At 38.1% G+C, this 22,719-nt stretch overlaps 2 protein-coding genes and 1 pseudogene across 4 annotated transcripts in view; 1 reads left to right on the forward strand and 2 right to left on the reverse strand.

The window, feature by feature from the left end:
- The window catches only part of LOC121519865 (trichohyalin-like), a 69,778-nt gene extending 68,737 nt beyond the window's left edge, over positions 1 to 1,041 (forward strand). For all 3 annotated transcript variants that reach the window (XM_041802954.1, XM_041802956.1, XM_041802955.1), the window contains one exon: positions 355 to 1,041. In XM_041802954.1, coding sequence (XP_041658888.1) covers positions 355 to 368 — 14 coding nt within the window. In that variant the 3' untranslated portion in view covers positions 369 to 1,041. The remainder of the gene's footprint in view (positions 1 to 354) is intronic.
- A 583-nt stretch (positions 1,042 to 1,624) lies between these two features.
- LOC121520594 lies at positions 1,625 to 14,653 on the reverse strand (annotated as a pseudogene).
- A 2,159-nt stretch (positions 14,654 to 16,812) lies between these two features.
- LOC121520772 (insulin receptor-like) overlaps positions 16,813 to 22,719 on the reverse strand; it is a 107,194-nt gene continuing 101,287 nt past the window's right edge. The window contains exons 18-21 of the mRNA XM_041804386.1: positions 21,502 to 21,661; positions 21,147 to 21,276; positions 19,451 to 19,585; positions 16,813 to 18,338 (exon numbers count right to left, since the gene is read on the reverse strand). Coding sequence (XP_041660320.1) covers positions 17,981 to 18,338; positions 19,451 to 19,585; positions 21,147 to 21,276; positions 21,502 to 21,661 — 783 coding nt within the window. The 3' untranslated portion in view covers positions 16,813 to 17,980. The remainder of the gene's footprint in view (positions 18,339 to 19,450; positions 19,586 to 21,146; positions 21,277 to 21,501; positions 21,662 to 22,719) is intronic.

Genomic DNA, 22,719 nt, shown 5'->3' on the forward strand with positions numbered 1-22,719 from the left:
ATTTAAGTGTGATAAATATGCGAAAACATCAGGAATCAAAAAGGGGGCAAACACTTTTCATGGCACTGTTTTGTTCAGTTATTCTTTGACAGAGCTCCCAACATTCAATGGTCGTGTCAAAAATACTCATTTGGACACGATTGTTTCCTCATTATTTCATCACATGCTTTAATTTAACTTTTCTTCTTCATCTTTGGAGTCTCTACTTACTTGATAACTGCCAAACGTTTGTTTTCAAGTACATTTTAATCACTGCCACAAAACACACAAAATGTAGTAATATTCTTCACATTTACTTTTGTTAAAGAGTAAAGAAGTTCCTGTTTGACTGATGTTGGACTCTTGTTTCAAAAGATAAGGAAACCTAAATCCTGGACCACAGATCGTCAAAGAACCTCCAACACGTGCCTTGACCCTGTCATTCTGTGGACTACAGGCCAGTCTAAAGTGATCCATTTTAAACCCTTTTGCCTTAATGTAAAACTTGACATCTGGAATTACACAGGACACTACCACTCTAGGTGTATTTGGTTTAGCAGTTGTGTATGTTACATACATGATAGAGCAGGAAACTTTGATTCTTCTGTTATTTAATCAAAGTGTTTGTAGATATACAAATTTATTTTCAAAATGATCACTGAGCAGTTTTAGAAATGTATAATCATTGATCAGTTTGGCTTAAGCTTCTCAAAATTAAGAACAAATTAAATCAGTAACATTTTAGGTTTTAAGCATTTTTTTAATAGAAAAGTGAGATGAATTTTTAACATTATACCACCAGTGTACTATTAATCATGGTAAATGTTCTGATTTAATATTTTGATAGACCTCATCTTAACAACAAAAGTAACTCTGTTTGATAAATAATATTCTATAATTGTTACTTTAAGACACTAATGATCAGCAGCACAGCTACTGGAAGAAACACAAATGACCGTTTGTACATCATATGTTAAAAACATGTGCGTGAAACAATCTAAGTTTATTAGAGAAATGTTGGGAGTCTGTATCATGTCTTAAATAAATAGTATTTTTCCATGATTGTGCCTGTTTTTGTTTTAATACAACACATATTTGTACAGCTCTCATTAACGAGTTTTTGCTTGCCTTATAACTAAATCAAACTGTTTTAAGATTTTCTACTTGTTTGTAAAAACATGTTTTTGCTCTGAGATAAGCAGTGAAAACACTGCACATCCTGTTTGCATCACAGATGACGGTGGGTGTGATGTGAGGAATTTAGTTTGTATTTTTCAGATGAGGAAATGACACCTGAATATGACATTCCTACTTGTGAAGAAGTGTGGGAACAACACATAAACCCCTCTGGAAAATAACAGCCGTCTTCGCAAACATGCAGCAGCCCCCCTCTCACTCATAAAGTAAACATGAACGAGTGATTTCAGCAAAGAAAAACATCTCAACACGATCCGGTGGCTGACCTAAAAAATGCAAACATGGAGCCAAACTTGTATAAAATACTCTGTTGTAACAAACTCCTCATATGTTGGGTTTATCTCCTTCTGAATGCTCGTCTAAACCTGAATGGAAATAAAGTCACTGCATGCTTTGTCATCAAGAGAACCAGCTCTGTCCCAAAGCCTTCTGGGAAACGTAGTGTTGGTCAGGAGCTCTCTGACACCAGAAAGCGCTCCTTCTGATCAGGAACTATAAATCCTTCTTTCTGTTCGCTCTCTCTTCTGTCCGACAACACAAAGGACTGTTTGGGGTCAATGATCACCATGGTGTCTTTGTCCTGACCCGCAGCCTCCACCTCGGCATAGGACGGGTGACCTGAGCCCCGCCTGAACTTCATGATTGGCAAACGGGTGGGCCGCCGCTGAAATGTGAGGGAGGACCAAAAGAAAATGAATAAACAAATGGGTTCGTTAAACAATAGAAATAATAAAGTAAAAAATAAAAGGGAGGTACAACATATAGATGTTACTGACCTCCATGAAAAATAGACTTGCGCTTGATGTCGGGTTGTTGTACATGTAAACAGATGTTAGGACAGCTGCTGCAATGATGATCATCGCCATAACGATGCCGGTGAGTAGACCAATCTGCAGATGTTCGTCACTCTCTTCAGTGGTCTCCAGGTCTCCTGCTGTAAGGGGATATAGGTCTCAGTGATGCTGCTGTGATTTTAGTCATGAGTAAAGTTAATAATATCTCAAATTGTGAAAGTAAACACTTGTAATCACATTAAATTTGTGCAACCGTTTAGTTTCCCACATGAATTTCAGGGACAGGAAATTGATTATGCAACCACTGGTCCTTAGGCCCTGTTAAGCTCCACTTGTTGGCCTAACAGTCAGGTGTAGGCCACATTTCCTGTGCAGTGACCAGCATGTTTTTAGTCTCGAAACATTTCCTCAGAAAACAAGGGGGAACATCACTGAGACTACAGGTGCATCTCAAATAATGAAAAATGTCATGTTTCCTGTGATTTACTTGGGGACATTCAATTTCCATGTATCCTAGATTCATCTTAAACAGAATGAAGCATTTGAAGACTTTGTTTTTCACCACTGCTTAACAAGCACTCTCAGAATTCAATGAGCAGAAAAACAGACCAACAGAAAGTGCATAACTCTTAGGTGGTTAAGTCGGCCTGAGAGCCCTCATACAGTTAACGATGTGATGATGCGACCTCCCTAAACAAACTCACTGGGAACGTGCCTCAAAGTCTGTCCTCTTGAAAAACATTCAGAACCTTTTGACACTGAAGATCTTCATAGTTTCAATAAAATCAAGTAGTCTATAGGTGATAGTCATTTAGCTCACAAATAATGGCCACAATGCCCCTCCCATATTCTGACCAATCAGAGAAGGATAGATACATGGAGTCATCCTTCAGCAGCTGAGGACAGTATGCAGTATTTAACATGGCGCTGTATACACTCAGCTATGAGCTCACAGAAGGTTGGGAAATAGCTGACCATTTGACCCTCACTCTGTCAGACTTCTCACAACACACAGGCCGGGACGCCATTGAACAACAACACAGATAATAAACATTATGACACCCGCTCAGATGTATAGAGATCCTACTCAAGTTTTAGCTGAATAAAGCTTTCACATTTAGTCTCCAGCAGAAGATTTAAAGCGTTTTGTCAGTTTACCTTCTACGGGGTTGCTGGTTGGAGGCTGTGGAGTGGATTTTATTCGACTCATGCTGCCATGCGGTGGAGGGTTTGGGACACTGGGAGACTTGCTGTGGGGGGTGGAGGTCGTGCTGGAGGTCCTCTGCTGTGTTGTGGTGGTTGCAGCAGGAGTGGTCGAATGAGTGCGTTGATGAGATGTGGAGTTTGTGAGGTCTGTTGTTTGGAAACACTGAGGGTCTTTTCTCTGAAGAAGTAAACATCAGTAAACATTTCTGAAGTCAGAAAGAAGCGTAGCACAGTTAAAACTGACTTAAACTCAGAGATAGAGAGAACCTCCTCTGGACAGCCATGGTCAACCCAGTCCTGACGGTAACGATCGAAGCCGCTGGAGCATCTGAGAACAGAAGAACAGGTTATAAATACATGGACACATAAAACCGACGGCTGCCTGCAAATATGCAAGATAAAATGGAAGCCCATCCACACCAGAAAAAGACAAAAATCTGTTGAAAAATGTTATGATAATAAAAATATACCCATGATGTGTCAAAATTAAAAGGTAGAGTCCTGATAAAATGTCTAAATGATAAGATTGAAGACATTAAATACTGAAATAAAATAGACCAAACCTAAAAGTCAAAACTATGAGATAAAATGCCACAACTATGGAATAATAAGCAGCAAATACGTAATTATACATGATTAGAAGATAAATGGTAGCATATTAATGATGACATAAAAAAATAGGATAGCAAAGCCAAAATCATTAAACTTCATGCCACTAAGGCTGTCAGGTGATTAAAATTTTACCGATTTCTCATAATTGTGATTTAACTGCACTTTTGATCACAGCTTCTAAATTTAATTATTTTTCATTATTTTCAAAGTAAATTTTTAAGTCCATATTGACACTATGAAGCTTTTCAACCAGAATTATGATTTTAAAAATAAATACACACAAATAACTTAATGATGTTGAATTTTTTGGTTCTATATTTAAATGAGCTCTGTACTGCTACACCATTGTGGGCTTAAACCATGATCTAGAGCAGTGGTTCCCAACCTAGGAGTCGGGACCCCTGGGGGGGGGGGTCGCTAAATGCTTTCCAAAGAAATGATTTTCAAATGATTTTAAGTGTTATGTTTTTGCCAGTACTGTAGGAAAAATATCTTAAAATGAGTAATTCAAAATAAAACCATGGTTAATATATGATATGTGCTTAAATGTAAGTAATGTGTACAAAAACTCCTTAAAATGTCAATTGTATATGATGCTTTGTGCAACATTGTACGCTTTGGCCACCTCCAGGGACGGTGGGGGTCCTGGTCTCTGGTGCTTTTATTTTGGGGGTCATGGGCTGAAAAGTTTGGAAACCCCTGTCTTAGGCCATGTCCACACGGAGATGCAAAAAATATATATATCTGTTTCATTTTTAAAAAGTTTGCCATAAACTTGATACGGCATTGTATCAAGAAATGTCCGCGTAAGCACAAAACCTCTTAAAACACCCTAGAATATATGCCAGGCAGGTAAGTGGTGCTGTAACACTACCACAGAAATCCACCAGAAACAGAAGAAGATTACTCTTTTTCACCTGGCTGCTGTTCTGGTTGAACTCTGTGGTGGATCTAAGAACATGTGACATATGCTGTTCTCCATGACCATGTGTTGATCACAGTGGTAGTAGAGGAGCAGAAGATTTCGCAGTCAGAGCCTTAAAGGTCACAGATTTTCAGCTGGCAGCTGACAGGAGGAGGTTTAGGAGTGGAGAGCAGAAAGTTCTTCCTGTGGGGGAGGGCCAACCGAATCTGCAGCATGTGCACAATCATGTAATCTGCCATTATCATTGTTGATGGCTGGGCTTTTAAAGTGGGCTATGACGTGATCGTTTCAGGATAGATGCATTTGGTTGTACACACGGAGACGAAACGGGAGGTTTCACTCTGGGACCTGGTTTAACAAAAGAATACTTTTTGGGCTCCAAAAACACCGGTGCTGTGAGGATGAAACACCGATTTAAGATATTTTTGTGGATACGTCTTAACTCGTCTCAGTATGGATGGCCCCGTAGAGGTAGGAGACAGCTTCAAAGAAATATTCAGGAGTGCATGTACAAAATGACTCACTGACATCCAGTGTATTTACACTTTCAGGAGCTCATATTTGATTGCTGTCCCAGCAATTAACCTAGTTAAGTTGAACAATTAAGCTTAGAGAGTCTCTTAAGTAATTGTTCTTTGTAATGCTTTTACTTTGTTATCTGTAGAGTCTACACTATAGAGTATTTTACTTCCTTTTCTTTCTTCCACAAGTTTAACAATGGAAAAAGTGAGCACTATGGATAAAAAATGAAAAAGAAGATACTTAAAGGAGCATCAGTGTCATTGTTTTACATCACTATGAGAGCAGGTAGGTGTTACAGGGAGTAGCATCCAGCTACTGCCCTGCTATGGTAGCTCAACCACAGGACACAAAAAAGCAAACAATTCAGGCAATTAAAAAAAATGTACATTTAGGAGCTTAATCTCAACAAGTTTAACATGTTTAACACTGACAGCCCTACTGGTAACCCATATTTATTCAAAATAAATAAGTAATAAATAAATAAATAAATAAACAGGATTGCAAGGACAGTTTGAACCGTAGAAAAATTAAATCTTACAAACACCAAAGTTGAGGTTTTACCTTTGTAGGCGACTGCACCAGCTGCAGTTGAAGCTGATGTGAGAGGTGACACATGGAGCGCAGCTGGAGAACTGCAGACAGGCTGAGAATACAGAAACACAGGAAGAAGAATGAGGAGGAAGAGACAACGAAGAGCTCTTTATATTACCTGACTGATTTTTATAGGCTGTCCCACTTCAGAGTGCTCATATTAAACTGAATCAGCTACCACTGGTGAAAAACATAAATGCCATTGTAGTTTAATGATGGTCCAGACATATGGGTTAGAGAACCCCTGTATAAATCTGTTTTGTATGCAAGCCCAATGCATCTATGCATCCATACATTTTATTTCCTGCATTTTTCTATGAAAATTCCAGTTGTTTCCTGAGATCTTGACTTACTCATATAATTTCCTTGAGATAACTAAGATTATTTTTTGGTAATAACATTAGAATTTATAAAAAATAAATCATAGTCTAAAGAAAACTACCAGAAATGTTTCATTTATAACAGAGTATAAAAATGTTTGCTTGTTAGATTGGGTCTTCGGTGGTTTTGCACATATTAATTTTGGTGTACTTACTCGGGAGAGGAAAAATCTCTACAGCTGTGGAGTTAGAGAGTTTGGATTTCAGGATGTTGACTTTGTGATACTCGTAGATGGTTTTCCTCCGAACATCTGCAGCATGTTTGACAGGATAAAGTGACAATTGATAACATGAGAGATCCAAGAGGTTAAACTGACTTGCTTAAATAAAGTTTTACAGCTGAAATGATTCACCCACTGGGGATCTGCTCAATCTCATGAAGCACCACAAAAGCATCTGATAAGCCCACTTTAACTGGATGATCCTCACTGCTGATTTCACTGATGTCTACAGGAATCTATCGAGAGAGGGGGAAAAATCACATGATTAAAAAATCATTTTAAACAGAAAAAACACGAGAAGACAAGAACACACATCACCTCTTTGTATGCAAAGATGATGCGCCCGTCACTGTGCAGAACAGCCTGGAAGGTGAAAGAACCCAGACTGATGTTGTCATGGATGTGAATCTTGTTCCACTGAACCACCAACGCAGTCCCTAGAAATAGAAATTTAGTGTCAATTCACAACAGAAGATGATGGTTGTGAAAGTGTCTCCTTCTTGGCTTCTTACCGTTGTCTAAGTAGAACACAGAGGAGTTTTTGGACTGACTCGGGTCAAAGTTGGCCATCAGAGGAGCGATGTACTGTGTCGCTGTTAGCATTCTGTGGATTTTATCTCCAGTATAAATAAAACCTGGGGGATAAAAATAAACACATAATGGGGCTGAGTACCGTGTCCTAACAACACAGGAGCTTTAGAAGTTATTTGCATCACGCAGCGTGGACAACATCATTAAGTATTCAATTCTCTTCCCTGTTAATTTTAGTATTCTATTTACACATTTAGCATGGAGTTAAGCACTGCCCTACAACAGAGATCAGCTGATCTCACATCAGCAACTCTAAGCACACTATTGGCTAACCACACTCATGCAGCCATATTTAAACTGCTCTAGCCTGGCTACACTTTGCTGCTCCCTCCACAAGCTGCTCTTTGCAACCCTCCTCCACCCCAGATCCTCTTTTTCTGCTTCTGACTCAAATCAGAGTCATCCTGTTGTTATTAAGGCCTGCTTTGATCTGGGTTTTTTGCTGCCTCTCTCCACGTCTCAGCCCTGTCTTGTTGGCACAGGAAAAGCAGGAATGTGTGCTGAGCATGTGCTGGTCCTACTCAATGCTTCCTATGTAGGCTCGTGGAAGGGCAGGAGGATCCCTGAACAGCCACATCACCAAATATAAATAACGGCAATAAGTGCAAATTAATAAACGCTAATGAAAAATATTAATAACTGCAAATCATGTGTTTCTTTAAAAAGTGGTCCTGACTGAAACAAAGTTATTATTGCTTGTACTACTCATATTGTTGCCATCATCACTGGCAATGTAATCATATGGAAGAAAATATGTTCAAGATGGATTAATGGCTCACTCAGCACAGCACATGTATCCAATCTAGGGTGGGCAATTAATCGTAACCAAAATTGAATCGCAATATGGCCTGCTGCAGTTTTCAAATCAAAAACAGTGCAATTTTTCTTTACCTGAAATGCGTCAAACTAAAGTTGGATACATTTTTTTTTGCAGCAGAGATTTTATGCCACACACATTTTGCAGTTGCAAGTTTCTTTCATTGATTTTTTTCTTTTTTTAAACAAAAAATCCTTCCTTCCTTTTTCATGCATGTTTTTCTTATCAGGACAAAAATAACAAACCAATGATCATCCCCTTCAATATAGCAGTTTATATCAAATTTGCTACATAAGCCAAAATTCCAATTCAATAAAAAAAAAAGGTTTATCCCTATCTTACTATCTAATATTTTACTAGTTATAATAAATAATATAATAATAATATTAATAATAAAGAATTATTGCTTGTGTTTGTTGAACAGTACATTAAATGAGGGACCTGAAAATAATTGCATATAAAATCAAAACGCAATATTGGGGGAAAAAAATCACAATTAGATTGTTTCTGCAAATCGTTCAGCCCTAATCCAATCAAACTCAATTTTTGTAAAAAGTCACTGTTTCAACGGCAAAACAATAAAAAAATCAGTCAGTACGGGTTAATTTTTCTGACAGAAGGTTCAGACAAACTCCTGCACGCTGTCTGATTGCAGAAATACATTATCAAGGTTTGAGAACCAAACATAACATCTATCCCTGATTTTATTTTGCCATTTTTAAGCAACATAGTAAACACTTCGAAAGAAGTCATGAAGAACTGATGTATGAATACAGCCAATATTATTCAGAGAATTCACCGTGAGACCCTGTCTAACTGGAAATCTCCCACTGTGAGGGACGTGTAAAAGGGCAACCCCTGAACTCCTGAAACTGTCTGGAAATTTCCAAGAGTTCATGTGTGAAAAAGGGCAGGTGATGCTGGTCAGACTGCTGTGTCTAGACGGAGGTTTAGGGGGAAGAAAACTTAAGGGATTGTGATGAATAGCTTCATGTATTTCTCTCACCTCCAGTTGCCACGGTGATTTCTTTCAGCATGTGACCATAGAAAGGGAAGTGAAAGGAAAGATTCACTCTCTGGAAAGCCAAAGTTAGAAGTTTAATTGTATGATAAAGATGGACAACGATCACAGGCTAAGAATGGAATGAATGAAACTTTCATTATCAACAATGATTTTCATACCTCAGCTTGTCTGTGGGTGCTGGACAGGGAGCCAAACACCTTCCACTCCTCCTCTTTCCTCTGATCTGTGTTCACCCACAGCTCTTTACTGGCTGCATCACCTGGGCCGTAGATTTTAGACGTGTAGTAGGCGTGATCAATGTCCTATTGTTAAACATAAGATGATAATATTTTGGACACAAGTTAAGGTGAAATGTTTTATTTAGAGCTGTTATCATTTCCTGAACAACAAATCCATACCACAATCTGTGTGGAGTTGTCGTGTCCCTCCTCCATCACCAGCTCTGGTTCAGACTCCTCTGGTTTGTGCTGGTCTCTGTACAGGTTGCTCTTATCTGAAGCCCGTCCAGGAGCCCCAGACCTAGGGCGGGACACCCATCTCCTCTCACTGGTCTTGTTCTCTGCGACTACATATGATCTTCCTTCAGGAGGAGAGAGGCCCTGTGGGTCAGGATGATAGAGTCCTGGGGAATCAAAGATGCAGAGTCTTAAAGTTCTTGTTCATCTACGTTAATTTAAAGGTTCATTCTGAAGGCACTAAGGCTTCAATTTTTCCAATATTTTGAATCACTTTTCAACCACTTTAAAAAAACAAAACAAAACAATACAACCTTTATCCTTTTATGATCAATAGATTTACAAAGACCAGAAGCTTAAAAACAGAAAGAACTGATTACTTGTCCTTCCACTGGCTGATCTAAGCATCCAGCTCACTAAAGTTATTTTTTGTGTGGTTAAAATCATCCAATCAACCAACCAAACAATCCATCAACCAATCAGCAAGTTACATTTTGGCTTGTAAAATACTTCCATGTCTCTCACAGAAAAAAATGATGCAGAGATTTGAATATTTCAGCCAAAATAAATATCAAATAGCTTCAATAAAGCACTTAAGCACTTTAGAAACAGGCATAGAATATTGAATCTATTAAGATTAATTTGTATTTCTTAAGCCTTCTTAATGACCACACAGTCTTCGTAAACAGCCTCCTGCATCGTCTTCTTGCTACAATCCAACATAGAGAATTCCCCTTAGTGCACCATGTGGTCAGCATGCGTGGACACCCCGTCATCTCCTCCTTCCAGTGACAACAGTGAGACTGACTTTCCTCTTCACAGCAGACGGTGAAAGCATGCTTCACATTCTTCACACCAGCAGGTCGAGGACCCAGCATGTGAGGCTGGGCAGCAGTGGGTGTTTTGTTTATAATTCAGTCACACGGTGGCTCTGCGGCTGCAAAAAGGCCTGTAAACCCTCCTGCTGTGTGGTAGTGTGATGTGGGCAGTGTCAACTGATGCTACATCATCTGTGGTTGATGTGCAGGTGTCAAGAAAACAGCAGTTAAAAAAGGTAGTTAGTCACTTGAGCTGTCAAAGAGGAGGCGGTTTCACTGCACAGTGGGACTGCGTAGTATGAGGAAAATATGTCAATATCAATATTAGGATAATAATATAAAGTGATATAAATAGGCAAAAGTTAAAGGATGTGTTACAGTCACAATTCAGTTGCTGCTGATGCTTTACACTGGAATGCACAACATCATCATAATGAATTACTAATATTGGCAAATATTTTTTCACAAACCTGATCTTTTATATTGGCAGATAATAAAATCTCTACTGATGTGAGGCACAATAGCCTATTGGTTAGGTTGCACCCCATGTATGCGGGTGGCCCGGGTTCAAGTCTGGCCTGAGATTACTTTCCAGCATGTCTCCCCAATTCTCTCACCCCCTTTCTCAGATCTATCCCCTGCTCTCCTCTCTATCAGCTACAAATATCGTCTGTTTGCATGGATACGTTTGTGGAGTCATAAGTAGAAGAAACCTCAGCTCAGGTATTTTTCTTAGTTTGTTCTCAATTCTTAAATATTTACGTACGTTAATATTTATGTTTTTAAGGACTGAAGTTTTAGGTCTGATCTACATTTTTAAATCAATATCGACTAAAATGAACTGAAAAATATCAGCAAAAATCCAATATGCTGCATCCCCAGTTTTACACGGGGTGGAAAATAACTAAAAACATTTACTCAAATGACTGTAACTGAGTAGCTTCTTTGTGTACTTTTAAGTCATTTTTATAATCAGTAACTTTATTTTTACTTTTGTATATTTTAGGGGATGTATTACACTTAAAAAAAGATATTTTGGTATGACCTGATAAAGACTACTGTGCAATAAGGAAATATTCAGACAGTTTTAGCTTGGCCCTACTGCAGTCAGATTATTCATGCAGACCATGCATTGCTGCTTAAAGCTTTGTACACTGCTTTACTTAAAATGGACCCACCATAAGCAGGCCTGCACACACATTTGTTTTTAATTTATTGATAGCATAAATACATGTGTGTATGATCAGTAGTGTTGGTGAGGTTACTGGCTAACAGTAACTTCATTCTGGAAGTTAAAAGTGTGTCTATTTGGAGTTCTGATGTTCAAATTTTTTATTCATGCTCCTGTTTTAAACCCCTTTTAAACACTTTTCTCTCCCATTTTTGCCACTTTCAGCGCCTTTCTATGGCTTTAAAAAACTCATTTCATCAGTTTTTCTGCCCAAAGTTGCCAATCTGAACACATTCTTGTCACTTTTAACCCATTTTTGCTGCCTTTTAAATTCAATTTTACCATGTTTTCCGCCCATTTTCCACCCTGCTATTTTCAAGCTATCTTTTTACCACTTTTAAACCCTTTCCACCACTTTCCTGCCTGTTTTGTCTCTTTAAACCCATTTTGCCACTTTCCACCTATTGTTGCCTCTGTTACCCAGTTTTGCCACTATGTACCTGTTTTAACCTCCTTTTACACCCATTCACACCAATGTTAACCACATTTTACTATGTGCTATGCACTTGTAATTACTGTAATATTTTTTCACCATTTTCTCTGCTGTTCTTTGCCCCCTTAAACCCATTTTTAAAAATCCAGTTTCACCACCCTTTCTGCCACTTTTGACCCATTTAAATTCTAGTAGAAAAGTGGTTTACATTTTTTAGAAGGTTATATACTACAGCATAAATAAATTAAAAATAGATTTCTTGCTTTGATACGATTGGTTATTATCATGTAAAAAAATGAGGTTACCACAGCTTAACTTTACAATGAGTCATGATTTTGCTGACCTCTATGAGCCCCCACTTTGGCTGTGTCCCACCTTATGAGCAGCCTTGACTATGAGAGTGGGCACCCTACAAAACAAGGTAAAAACACAGCTGTACAGCCAAGTCTGATTGTACATCAGTCTCTATCAGTTTCACCAAAATAAGAGAATATGTGGTGTCATTTTAGGTTTGATACATCGAAATGAAATCAGGTAAATCAATAAAATAAATAAATCCTTTTCACTTTTAAGGATATTTTTAAGGTGAATGTCCCTAACCAAAATCAATGAATTACTATGGCCTAACACCATCTATCTTAAATATTTTTCTCTCTGCCAATAAGGAATACTTTGTATTCAAACTAATTCAGAGTTGTACTTTAAATAACTTGTTAAAAATTCAAATCTGTGTCAAATATAATATTTTTACGACCGTTGACATCAGACAAACGGAAAATGACGCAGAAACAACCTATCACCAGAAAAAGTATCAACGTTAATGCTAACCGTTTCAAAAATATTTAAGTACGTTATTTAACCCTCGGATCCTAGTATGTCCATTTTCAGGACATTCATCATTTTTATCATCTTTTTTTTTGTTGTTGTTGACAGTCACATTTTAATAGATTGAGGCATCAAATTTGGCTTAAGTTATTATTTTTCTTCATATAAAAAAAAGGGTTGCCCAAAGAACTCTATTGACGCCAAATAGCTCCTTCCATCCTTGTTTGTCCAAAATCTGGACAATAGACTTCCATTAAAAACACGATTTTTGACTGTGTGTCAATGGCACCAAAACAACATATAGCAACCTTTTCTATGCAGTCACTCAATCACCAGGGCTTCAAATTTCACCATTCCACAGTGATCCAGTAGACTGTGCCAGCACACCATTTTAACCCCTTCAGCAACGTGCATGCAGGACTTCTTCCACGGACTCAGAGTGTTTGAAGCACTGTTTCATCCACTAAACATCATCAGAATTAAATGAAACGATTCGTGCCACTAGATATGGATGCCTGACAGTGGGCTACATGTGTAAGGAAAAGTTTGTGTGCTCCTACATGTGTGCTCTGGTGCAAATCTGCGTCTATGTTTACAACCGGACATGTGGAGCGTTTACAGTCGAAAATGCTACTTCCGAGTTCTGCAGTCTGGGACTCAGGGGGGGACATTTGGAAAATTTCAACTTTGCCCTCACTTCATAGCAAATGAATGGACAGGCATGAGGATGCACGGGTCCTTTTGATCAACAGGTAAGAATATATCACATCTCAAATATGCAGTAAATTTATATATGCACGTAATGAGCGTAATTGCGGTCACATTTTGGTTAGAGGTGGAAATGCGTGTGTTCGTGATTCATATCCTACATATTTCCTCTGATGTTTTATGCCTGTACATAAAATAAACCTAACATGAACAAATGCATTCGCTCGCATATGATTTGGTAGAGGGGAGGCTCGAGAAAAGGAGGGTAAAACTGGCGTGTTTTTGGCTCCAATAGACTCATCTGTTTAGCATGGAGGCTATCTCACTGAATCCAAGTCATAGGAATAGTGTACAATAACTGGCATAAAAAGGGTGTAACTTTGAACGTTTTTATTTATTTATTTATTAATTTTTAGTGGTCAGGGTTGAAGTTGTTGAAGAGATCTGAAGCAGTGAAAGTAAAAAAAAAAAAAAAAGTTAAAAAATAATTATTTTATTAACAGTTTTCTGTATGTTGAGAATATGGACATATGAGGACAGATGGAACAACAGAAAGGGATTTGGCACTACAAAAAAAATTCAAAGCATCAAAATCAGTTTTACTACTTATCATTGACATGGCCCAGACTGTTTTTATTGAAAAAAAAGTTTTTTTTTATTATGTGGGAAATGTGTTTTTTTGTATGTGTTTTTTACCATAAAAAATAACAGTGACATGGTGTACAATAACTGGCATAAAAAGGGTGTAATTTTTTTTTTTTTTTTTTTTTTTTTTTTTTTGAGTGGTCATGGTTGAAATTGTTGAAGAGATTTGTAGCAGTGAAAGTTAAAAAAAATGTTTAAAAATAATTATTTTATTAAGGGGGTGAGAGTTAATACTAGGTCCAGCTTCCATAATTATCAATTTAAATTAAACATTTTAATATTTTCAGCGATAAAAAGAAACATACTGTATATAGCAAATAAACAGCACAGAGCTTGCTGTGATGAACCGTTGAGACAAGCAGATGTTAAAAGTTATTTTAGTGTTAAATAGTTTTAATGACTTACCGTAAACGGACTTCTGCTTCATGAAACTTAAATGAAGCTGGAAAACAAGGACCAGTCCAGTAAGCAGGTTAAACATCTTGCAGAAGGTAACAGTCATCCTTCCTCTCGGTTCATTGCACATCTTTTAACACGACGAACAAAATTTATGAACCGGCGCAACTTCCGCTGATAGGATATTGACAGTTTCAGCCTCTCCGAATCAATAACTCATCAGCAAAACAATGCTTTCACAAGAACAACACCTCCTTCCGATAATAAGGTGGACATGACCTACAACCTCATTTTCATCCGTACGGACCGTCCTCTGAGCTTCAAGACTTTAATTAGCCTCTTTACCCGGCCGAGTGAATGCGCAGGGACCGTCTGCAAAGTGTAATGCCGAAAAAAGATGACGAAAAAAATATTTATTGACTTTATTCTAGCTAGGTAGAGTAGAAAGTATATATTTCGTGTCTCCTAAAAACATTCTCCATTTTCCATTATTTTTGGTACCTATGTTTTTTTATTTTAAAAGATTTAACCTCACCTTTGGCATAAGGGACCGATGAAAGTACCACAGAGGCTTGAGGACATTAGGGGGAAATTAGCATCTAAGTGCCTCCGTCTGCTGGAGAAGGTTGTGTAGTGCAGTGGAAAGCAGCAGAGCATGTACTGATCTCACTTCTGATGAAAAACACTTAACGCTTTGTATAATTTACCTCTCAAGGACATTTTGATAAATAACCGGTAATATGGACATGTTTAGCCAAAGTTACCCAGAAATCTATGCTCGATGTGAATTCAAAAGTTGAATGATTAAGGCGCCAAAAATGGTATTGAGCCTTTCAAACAGGTGCTGTTATTAAGTTAAAATGTGTGGATTTAAGGAGGCAATTCATGATGAATGCAAGATATTTCTAAAGGTATACATTTGTAGAGCTGTGCTGGAATTTGTAGTTGAGGCAGAAAATAAAAAAGATTTATCCAAAATTTGGATAAAACGTTTACTTTACTTTAATTTCAGCAGACTTGAAGAACAGTACTTTTACTTCGGTGCATTTTAACCAAAGTAAATATACTTTTGAGTACAAAAGTGTAGTCCTTCTTCCACCTGTCACTAACACCCCTGGAGGCTTTATAACTAAAATTTAACTGGATTATCCAAACCTCATCACACTCACTGGATTTAAGTAATGAGATGTTTTTAAACCCTCTTGAGGAGAGAGCTACTTTGACAGCTGATACATATTAGCATCTGTGTTTTGTATGTCAGTATGAGTTTTTAGTACTTTTCACCAGCTCCTACTTTTTTATTAAAATATTGACAGATACATTACAGGCAAGTTTGACCTTGTTTAAGCTTCATGGGGATGTATCCTCAAACTCTGGTTCCATCTCATACAGTACAGCAGATGGTTGTTTCCGTTTTACCATTATCCAGTAGGGGGCAGCATTGCACTTCTAAACGTCACCAACTACAGATTCTGCTGATGCTTGTCAAGCCTTTAATTTGATGTATATTTTTGATAGCCTAAATGTGTGAGAGGTGCATTAATGCACCTCTCACACATTTAGGTATGCTATGTAATTTTGAAACATGAAACGTTGCTGCAAATTAACATTGTATTGATATATTCTTATCTGTTAAGACGATGTTTTCCTCAAATTAAAGTTGTGGCGCTTGTGTTTTTATCCATAGTTAGCCTTGTAATTACGCCATTTGGTAATGACTGTGGTTGAAAAAATATTTGTTCATGCCATAAGTATGTCTGTATTGTCACAATCATCATAGTGGTAGTAAAACATAGGTAAATTATGTGATGTTAAATGGTTCTGTAAATAAAAAAAAAAAAAAAAAAAAAAAGAGGATGTTCTAACCAGAATTTTTTAATTTTTTTGATTTTATAATTTTGGTATGGTGTTAAGATATATTGCAACACATTGGGAGAAACATTTTTAATGTAATGCCTCTTGAGCTCTGTTTGTGTTTTATTTTGTTTTATACGGACTGTAGGGGAAAAAAGTCCTATAACCATGTAGGCACAACAGCACGTCAGCCTGAGTTTACCCTTGATGCACAGTTTATGTTTAAGATAGACTGGGTTATTGAAATCCTCATATCATGAACTTATAAGAGGAAGATGAATAAGTGGATTGTTAAATCAAAACAGAGGAGTACTGGACATCTGTTTTGTTGACTTGCCGAAGCACACATCCAGAAATAGCTGTGCAATTTACACCCTTGGCGACTGGATATCTAGGATATCTATCAATATATCAGAAAAAAGCCCACATACATTACTGTTAGCCTCAAAAACTATCTGATCTAAGCTGTACTTTCTTTATCTAATGAACTGCGCAGGCTGTATTGTTGCAAGGCATGGCTAACACAAAAACACAAATTCTCCTTTATACAAAATAGAGGACGAAAATAAAAAAACTGGTGGAGCCTCCTCATGAATGCACCTTGCTGCATTATTTACAGCACTATTTTATTTGATCTTGATATGATGGGCAGACATCTTAAGCTGAAGACGCCAAACGCTCTTCCTCCTCCTCCTGGGCATCGCATAGCAAAAAGACCAAGTGCTGTTGGTTGATCATGAGCCCAAAAGCTACTTATCATGAGATTCTGGATTAGAAAAAATAAACATAAGAGACTAACATGTAAAAACATTTTCTATGACCAGAAATACCTCGAAAATGACAACATATCAGCTATGTACAAAAACATCAATAATATATTTATATATATATATATTTATATACTTTATCTTCTAGACCCACTAAAATATACCAAAGAAGCAGCTATTGGTCAATCTGAGGAACTCGTTCACAAACATGTTTTTTGAAAACAGTTTAAATATCCTTCAGCTGTAGATGTGAAAACTCAAAACAGAGAAAAACGGGAAAAAAGAAAGAAAGACAAGTTAAAAAAATGCAACCCGACAAAAGTCCCGTGTTCATCCTGTGTGCCGTTTTGAAATACTGCAGAGTGTGAGGAGGTAAGCCACCTTAACCAGCTTCTTCAGTGGATCAGAGTTTGTTCAAGGATGGACCGTTTAGTAACCATCCAGCAGAGAGTTCCCACAAAGCCTTTTCAGTTCACCATGCGCACAAAGATTCAGACACAAGTCCATGACAACTGATGTAGGCAACAGACAAAATAGAAGGGCACTTTTTCTCTTTTTTCAAACTTAGCAACTGAGGGATGAACCCTTGTGTTGAATCAAAGAGGGGAGGAGAAACAGTCTGGACTCAGGAGGGGACAGTGGGTTTAGCAGCCTTCTTGTTTGTCAAGAGTTTGTTTCACAGTTGAATCCATTATTTCACCTTTTCTAGCACAACCTTGGCAATATATATACAGTATATAAACTACAATCATGAACAAGAGACGAGGGAGGTTCATCCTTAAATACAAAAAGTGTCGTCTGGCATCCATGTTTGGACGTGCTGTAGTGTGTTTGTGGCATTGGAGGAGAAAAATAAGGTCCTGAGATATGCACTGAGCGGCTTCTGGAGAGAGTGATAAAAGTGTGATCTCTATAAAATGACAACAAAAACAAAAATAGATTTAACTCTATATCATCGACACGTTTCTGCTGGGGATGTGTGCAGTCTGTTAGGAGGGGCTGGACCGCGGTAGGGCCAGTATTCGTCCGTTGGTCTTTCCCCCGTTCATGTGTGTGAAGGGGATGTGGTGCTCCTCGTAGCTGCCCCTCAGGCCCATAGAGGAGGCCTCGTCCCTGTCCAAACAGTGCTCCCTGTGGGAGTAGGACGACGGGTCCAGTGGGATGCTCTCCATGTTCTCCATGTCCAGGTCAAAGTCTTCGCTCTCTGGCGGCTTGTTCTCCTCACTGTAGAAGAAGGAGACCTCCTGGAAGGAGGGATGCAGGTCCTCACGCAGCATCTCGATAATCTCCTGGAAGGTGGGACGCATCTTGGGGTTGTACTGCCAGCACATCTGCATCAGGTTGTGTCTGTGGGAGGACATGGGTAGGATGAGATTACAGCTAAAACATCCTGAACTCTTCTTTGTTTACCAGTCATCTATTTCCTTCATAATTAAGGTAGAAAATTACAATGTCAGCCTCATTACTCATGTGGTGCAATTACTGAATCCCCAGTGCTCAATAACATAATAACATAATAATATACTATAATGCATGATCATAATTTCTATGTGCTCTAGATAGATTTTCCTGCTTATTTGAGTTAAAATGTCACATCTTCATGACTCTTCACGGTGGAAGTTATGATGTAAATCAGGGGTTCTCAAAATCTCTTCTTCAAGACAAGACAGCAGCACAAGAAGTTTTAGAACAAAACAACGGACCATGAAAAGCAAACTTATATCTTGACAAAAATTAGAATCTTTTAGCTGTGAGACGTGTAAACAATGGTCAAATGTCCCTTAATCCAGGCTTAAGACCTTTCAAACCTAATAAAAACAAAGCCAGTTTAAGGTGACTGAAGGTTAGACTAAAATTATCCCCAGCACTGATCCAGGGCCAATTTCTTCATTATTGGCTATAACTTCCTTCAAATTTGTAACGTTGACTTAAAAATATTTTTCTGTGGCTCTTTTAGGATCAAATATGATTTTAGATAGATCTGACGCTTGTTTCATTCAGAATTCACATCTTTAGGCTTCAGGAAAAGAATCACAGGCATCACTAAAAAACAAGATATATTGCTTTTTAACTTTTTTTCTTTTGAATTTGTTGACAAAAACGGCAAAACAGCATCTTAAATACTATTGATTTTACTGATTGATTTCTTGATCAAAACATTATAGAAAAAGTAAAAACAAGCCTAAGTTGAGGTCTACAAATTACGCTTTTTAATCCAACAAATGGTCTGAAGTTCCAAAGATGTTGAGCTTACAGCATTTTAAGTTAAAATAAATAAAATAAAAAACAATAAAATTCTTAGTTTAGTAAGGTTGGGCCCACAGAACTGAGGGAATTGTTTAAAAAAAAAAGAACAATCAACAAAGACTGTAAAACCCTCTGAGACAAATTTGTGACTGAAACAATTCGTTTTTAACAACAAAACTTTACAAAAACAGTAGCCTGACTCGTGTACTCACAGTCTGTCTGCGCAGTTGTCCGGCCGGTCCAGGTATCGCCCGTCCATGACGAACTTGAGTACCTGCTCGTTGGACAGGCCCTGGTACGGCTGCTCGGCCAGCGTGCTGATCTCCCACAAAACCACCCCGAATGACCTGGTGCACAAGCAAGAGGAAGACAACAAAAGAGACACGGGGAGAATGAGGACACGCCAATTAGACACCTGACAGAGCTAATCTGTTGGTAAACACTTGAGGCAGTGAGCGTGTCGACTCGGGGCAGAGGCAGCAGGGAGGTGATGCTGATAAACACAGTTAGGGATGAAAACAGGTTAGCTACAGACACGTGTTCTGGTCCTGTTCTTATATCGGTAAGGTACTCACTGCTTGTTGTACTGGGTTGGTTACATGAGGCATTATGAAGCTCTAAAATGAGCTTCGATTAGCATTCAGATGATAAACTGGGATTAGGAAATTAATAGTTCCAGGTGTATGCTGTTACTGTGGTTTTACAGTAATGTTGGTAGGGTTTTATAAATTATTGGTAGAATTTACAAGTTAATGTGCACTTATAGCCCTTGTCAAAGTTACATAAAATAAAAAATTAACTATGAGGTAGAAAAAAAAACACATTTTGGGGCTTTTGGATGCCCTTAATGGAGGGCAGGTAGAGCCAGAAATCTAGGAGATAAAGAGAAGGGAATGACATGCAAGAAAGACTCGACAGGTCAGATATGAACCCGGGCCTCTATACATGAACTACCTGCAAGACCACCAGCACTAGGCCTGTACTCAAAACTTTGATTTGGCAATATATTGTCACGTGTACCCTGCAGATATGTGAAGGTACACAGACTTACCGAATCCATATGGCTGCAAATCCTGCCATGGCATTTTTTAAAATACACATAACCTACAGTGGAGTTAACAGAAGGACAAAAGGTGGAAGCAGATGCTAAACTGAATGATGCAGCACATGCTTCATATCAAAAATACATCGCAGGTAATGTGGATGAAAGAGTTTATCGGCTGCCAGTAAGATAGAAAGCAAAGCCACTGGAGTGTTTTTTTTAAAACCAGGAAGTCTAGAGTTGAACATGAGCCATGCAATATGCAATCTGTGCAAAAACAAGGTAAAATGCAGCAGCAACACTAATCTGCATCTACATGTGACAAGACACCAGGCTAATAAGCAGTGAGCAACAACAGCTTGGCTCGCTACACTGGGCTGGTCTATGTCATCACATCCAGTTCTAAATGGATGTACAGCTAAAAAGTGGCATATTCACTATTAGTGTAATATATAGTGAATAAGCTGTGATTTCGGACATAGCACATAACATTAACTTAACTACAGAAAAAATAACTTTTTAAAGATTGAAAAGGGAATAAGGGAACATTGAAGAGTAAAATGCTTTTTTTTTTTTTTTACTTGTCCACTAAGCTTTCTGTGCGCTCTTTAAAAAGAAATGAGACATCAAGGAGCAGCGGTGGACTTATTTTACATCATGGTGTTTTAATGTCAGAGTATATCTGCTTGTGTTTGCTACATGCTTCTTGCTCTAACCTTGCTGTAAAACTATTTTATCCTCATGGACACAAGGATTAAACAAGTCAAAAGAAAATAAAGAGCAGCTCTTCCAGTGCTCTTTTTTCATATTTAAAAAGATGCAACACTGCTGCTGCCACCACTCCCAGTATCAGAGGTGCCACTGACCAGCAGTCTGAATGTGCAGTGAAGACTCCGTCCTTCAGAGACTCTGGTGCCATCCACCTGACAGGCAGCAGGCCTTTACCTCCCTTCCTGTAGTAGTCAGTCTCGTAGATGTCTCTGGTCATACCAAAGTCTGCGAGGAAAATAAAGAGTGACAGGATTCAGATCCTATTTCCTCTGCCTTTATAGACACCTCTGCCTTTAAACTAATCCACAATTTCAAAAAGTGCATTAAAAAACACAAATCAAGAAAAGATTACTGAAAGACCACTTTAAACATCATGGGAACAAAACACATGAAAAGTTGAAGAGAGTTTTACTAACTTTAATAAATTTCAACACATTCTGAAAAGCTTACCTCCAATTTTGACGGTAAGATCATGAGCTACCATGCAGTTTCTGGCTGCCAGATCTCTGTGGACAAACTTCTTAGCGTTAAGGTAAGCCATCCCATCAGCGATCTCAGCCGCCATTTGTATCATCTCCTTCAGAGTGGGGGGCGGACGCCCAGGATTGTTCTGAAAGACACCAGACAGACTCTCTTCATGTGAACAACTCGTGATAAAATGTTGAGTTTGATAACATTAAAACATCTGAATTCATATACTCCAAAGCATAAAGACAGATGTATCAAACATTTTTCAGGCACTTTGTTTTGAACATCACACTAGCCGGAGTTTTTTTAAGCCTTCATGAAGCCTGCTTTAAAACCCAAACTAGAAATGTTTTTAAATGACTTATACGATGACGGCTTGAGTCCTCTGTCAACATCCAGGAGCTCAATCCTGCTCCTGTTTCCACCACAGAGCCATCTGTGTATTTACACTCTTTAGAAGACAACGTACTGTTAGTCAGCTGGTCACACATCGGATCCAAACACAGCATGGACTTTATATAGTAGAGGTATGACATTTCTAGGGATTCGTCACATCACAAATAGATCAATTAAAGGCCACAAAAGTCATTTTTAAGAACGTGTGATTAGATAAAGAATTCAGACTATGTGTCATAAACAAAGTTCAGTGTGTGACGGGGAGAGTCCACTGTTCCCTGTTGTTTATTTAAATACTGATGGATTTAGTTGTTAAGTATTTGTACATCTGTGGTGATGCTTCAACCCAGATAAGAGTTTGGAAAATGCAGGGGTTTTAAAAACAAGATCAGACGCCTTTTTCCCATCCTGATATCTCCAGGTAAGAAAACCCGATCTAGCTCCATAGGGGAGTGGGAGGAAAAAATTAACAACATTACTTTTAGAGGAAATTACAATTTATACTCAGTTTATCTGAAGATTTGGTTATGATGGATTTCTATGTGCTTCAGTCACTGACAGATTTCTATAAACAAATTAATACTGTAATGCAGAGGTCATCAACTACATTTGTACAAGGGCCAGCTCATGTCTATGCAGACACTGTGAGGCCAAGTGCGTCAAATACACTAAATAAAATAAACATTTTTGTCTAAATAAATATGTTTTTTGAAATGTACCTTATTTTAGCCTTTAACAGTGAACTCAGTCCCTATTCACACTGTTAAATTCCAATACTGCAGCAAGCCACAAAGGGGGGATTGA

The sequence above is a fragment of the Cheilinus undulatus genome, linkage group 13 (genome assembly GCF_018320785.1).
Source record: "Cheilinus undulatus linkage group 13, ASM1832078v1, whole genome shotgun sequence".
NCBI lineage: Eukaryota > Metazoa > Chordata > Actinopteri > Labriformes > Labridae > Cheilinus > Cheilinus undulatus.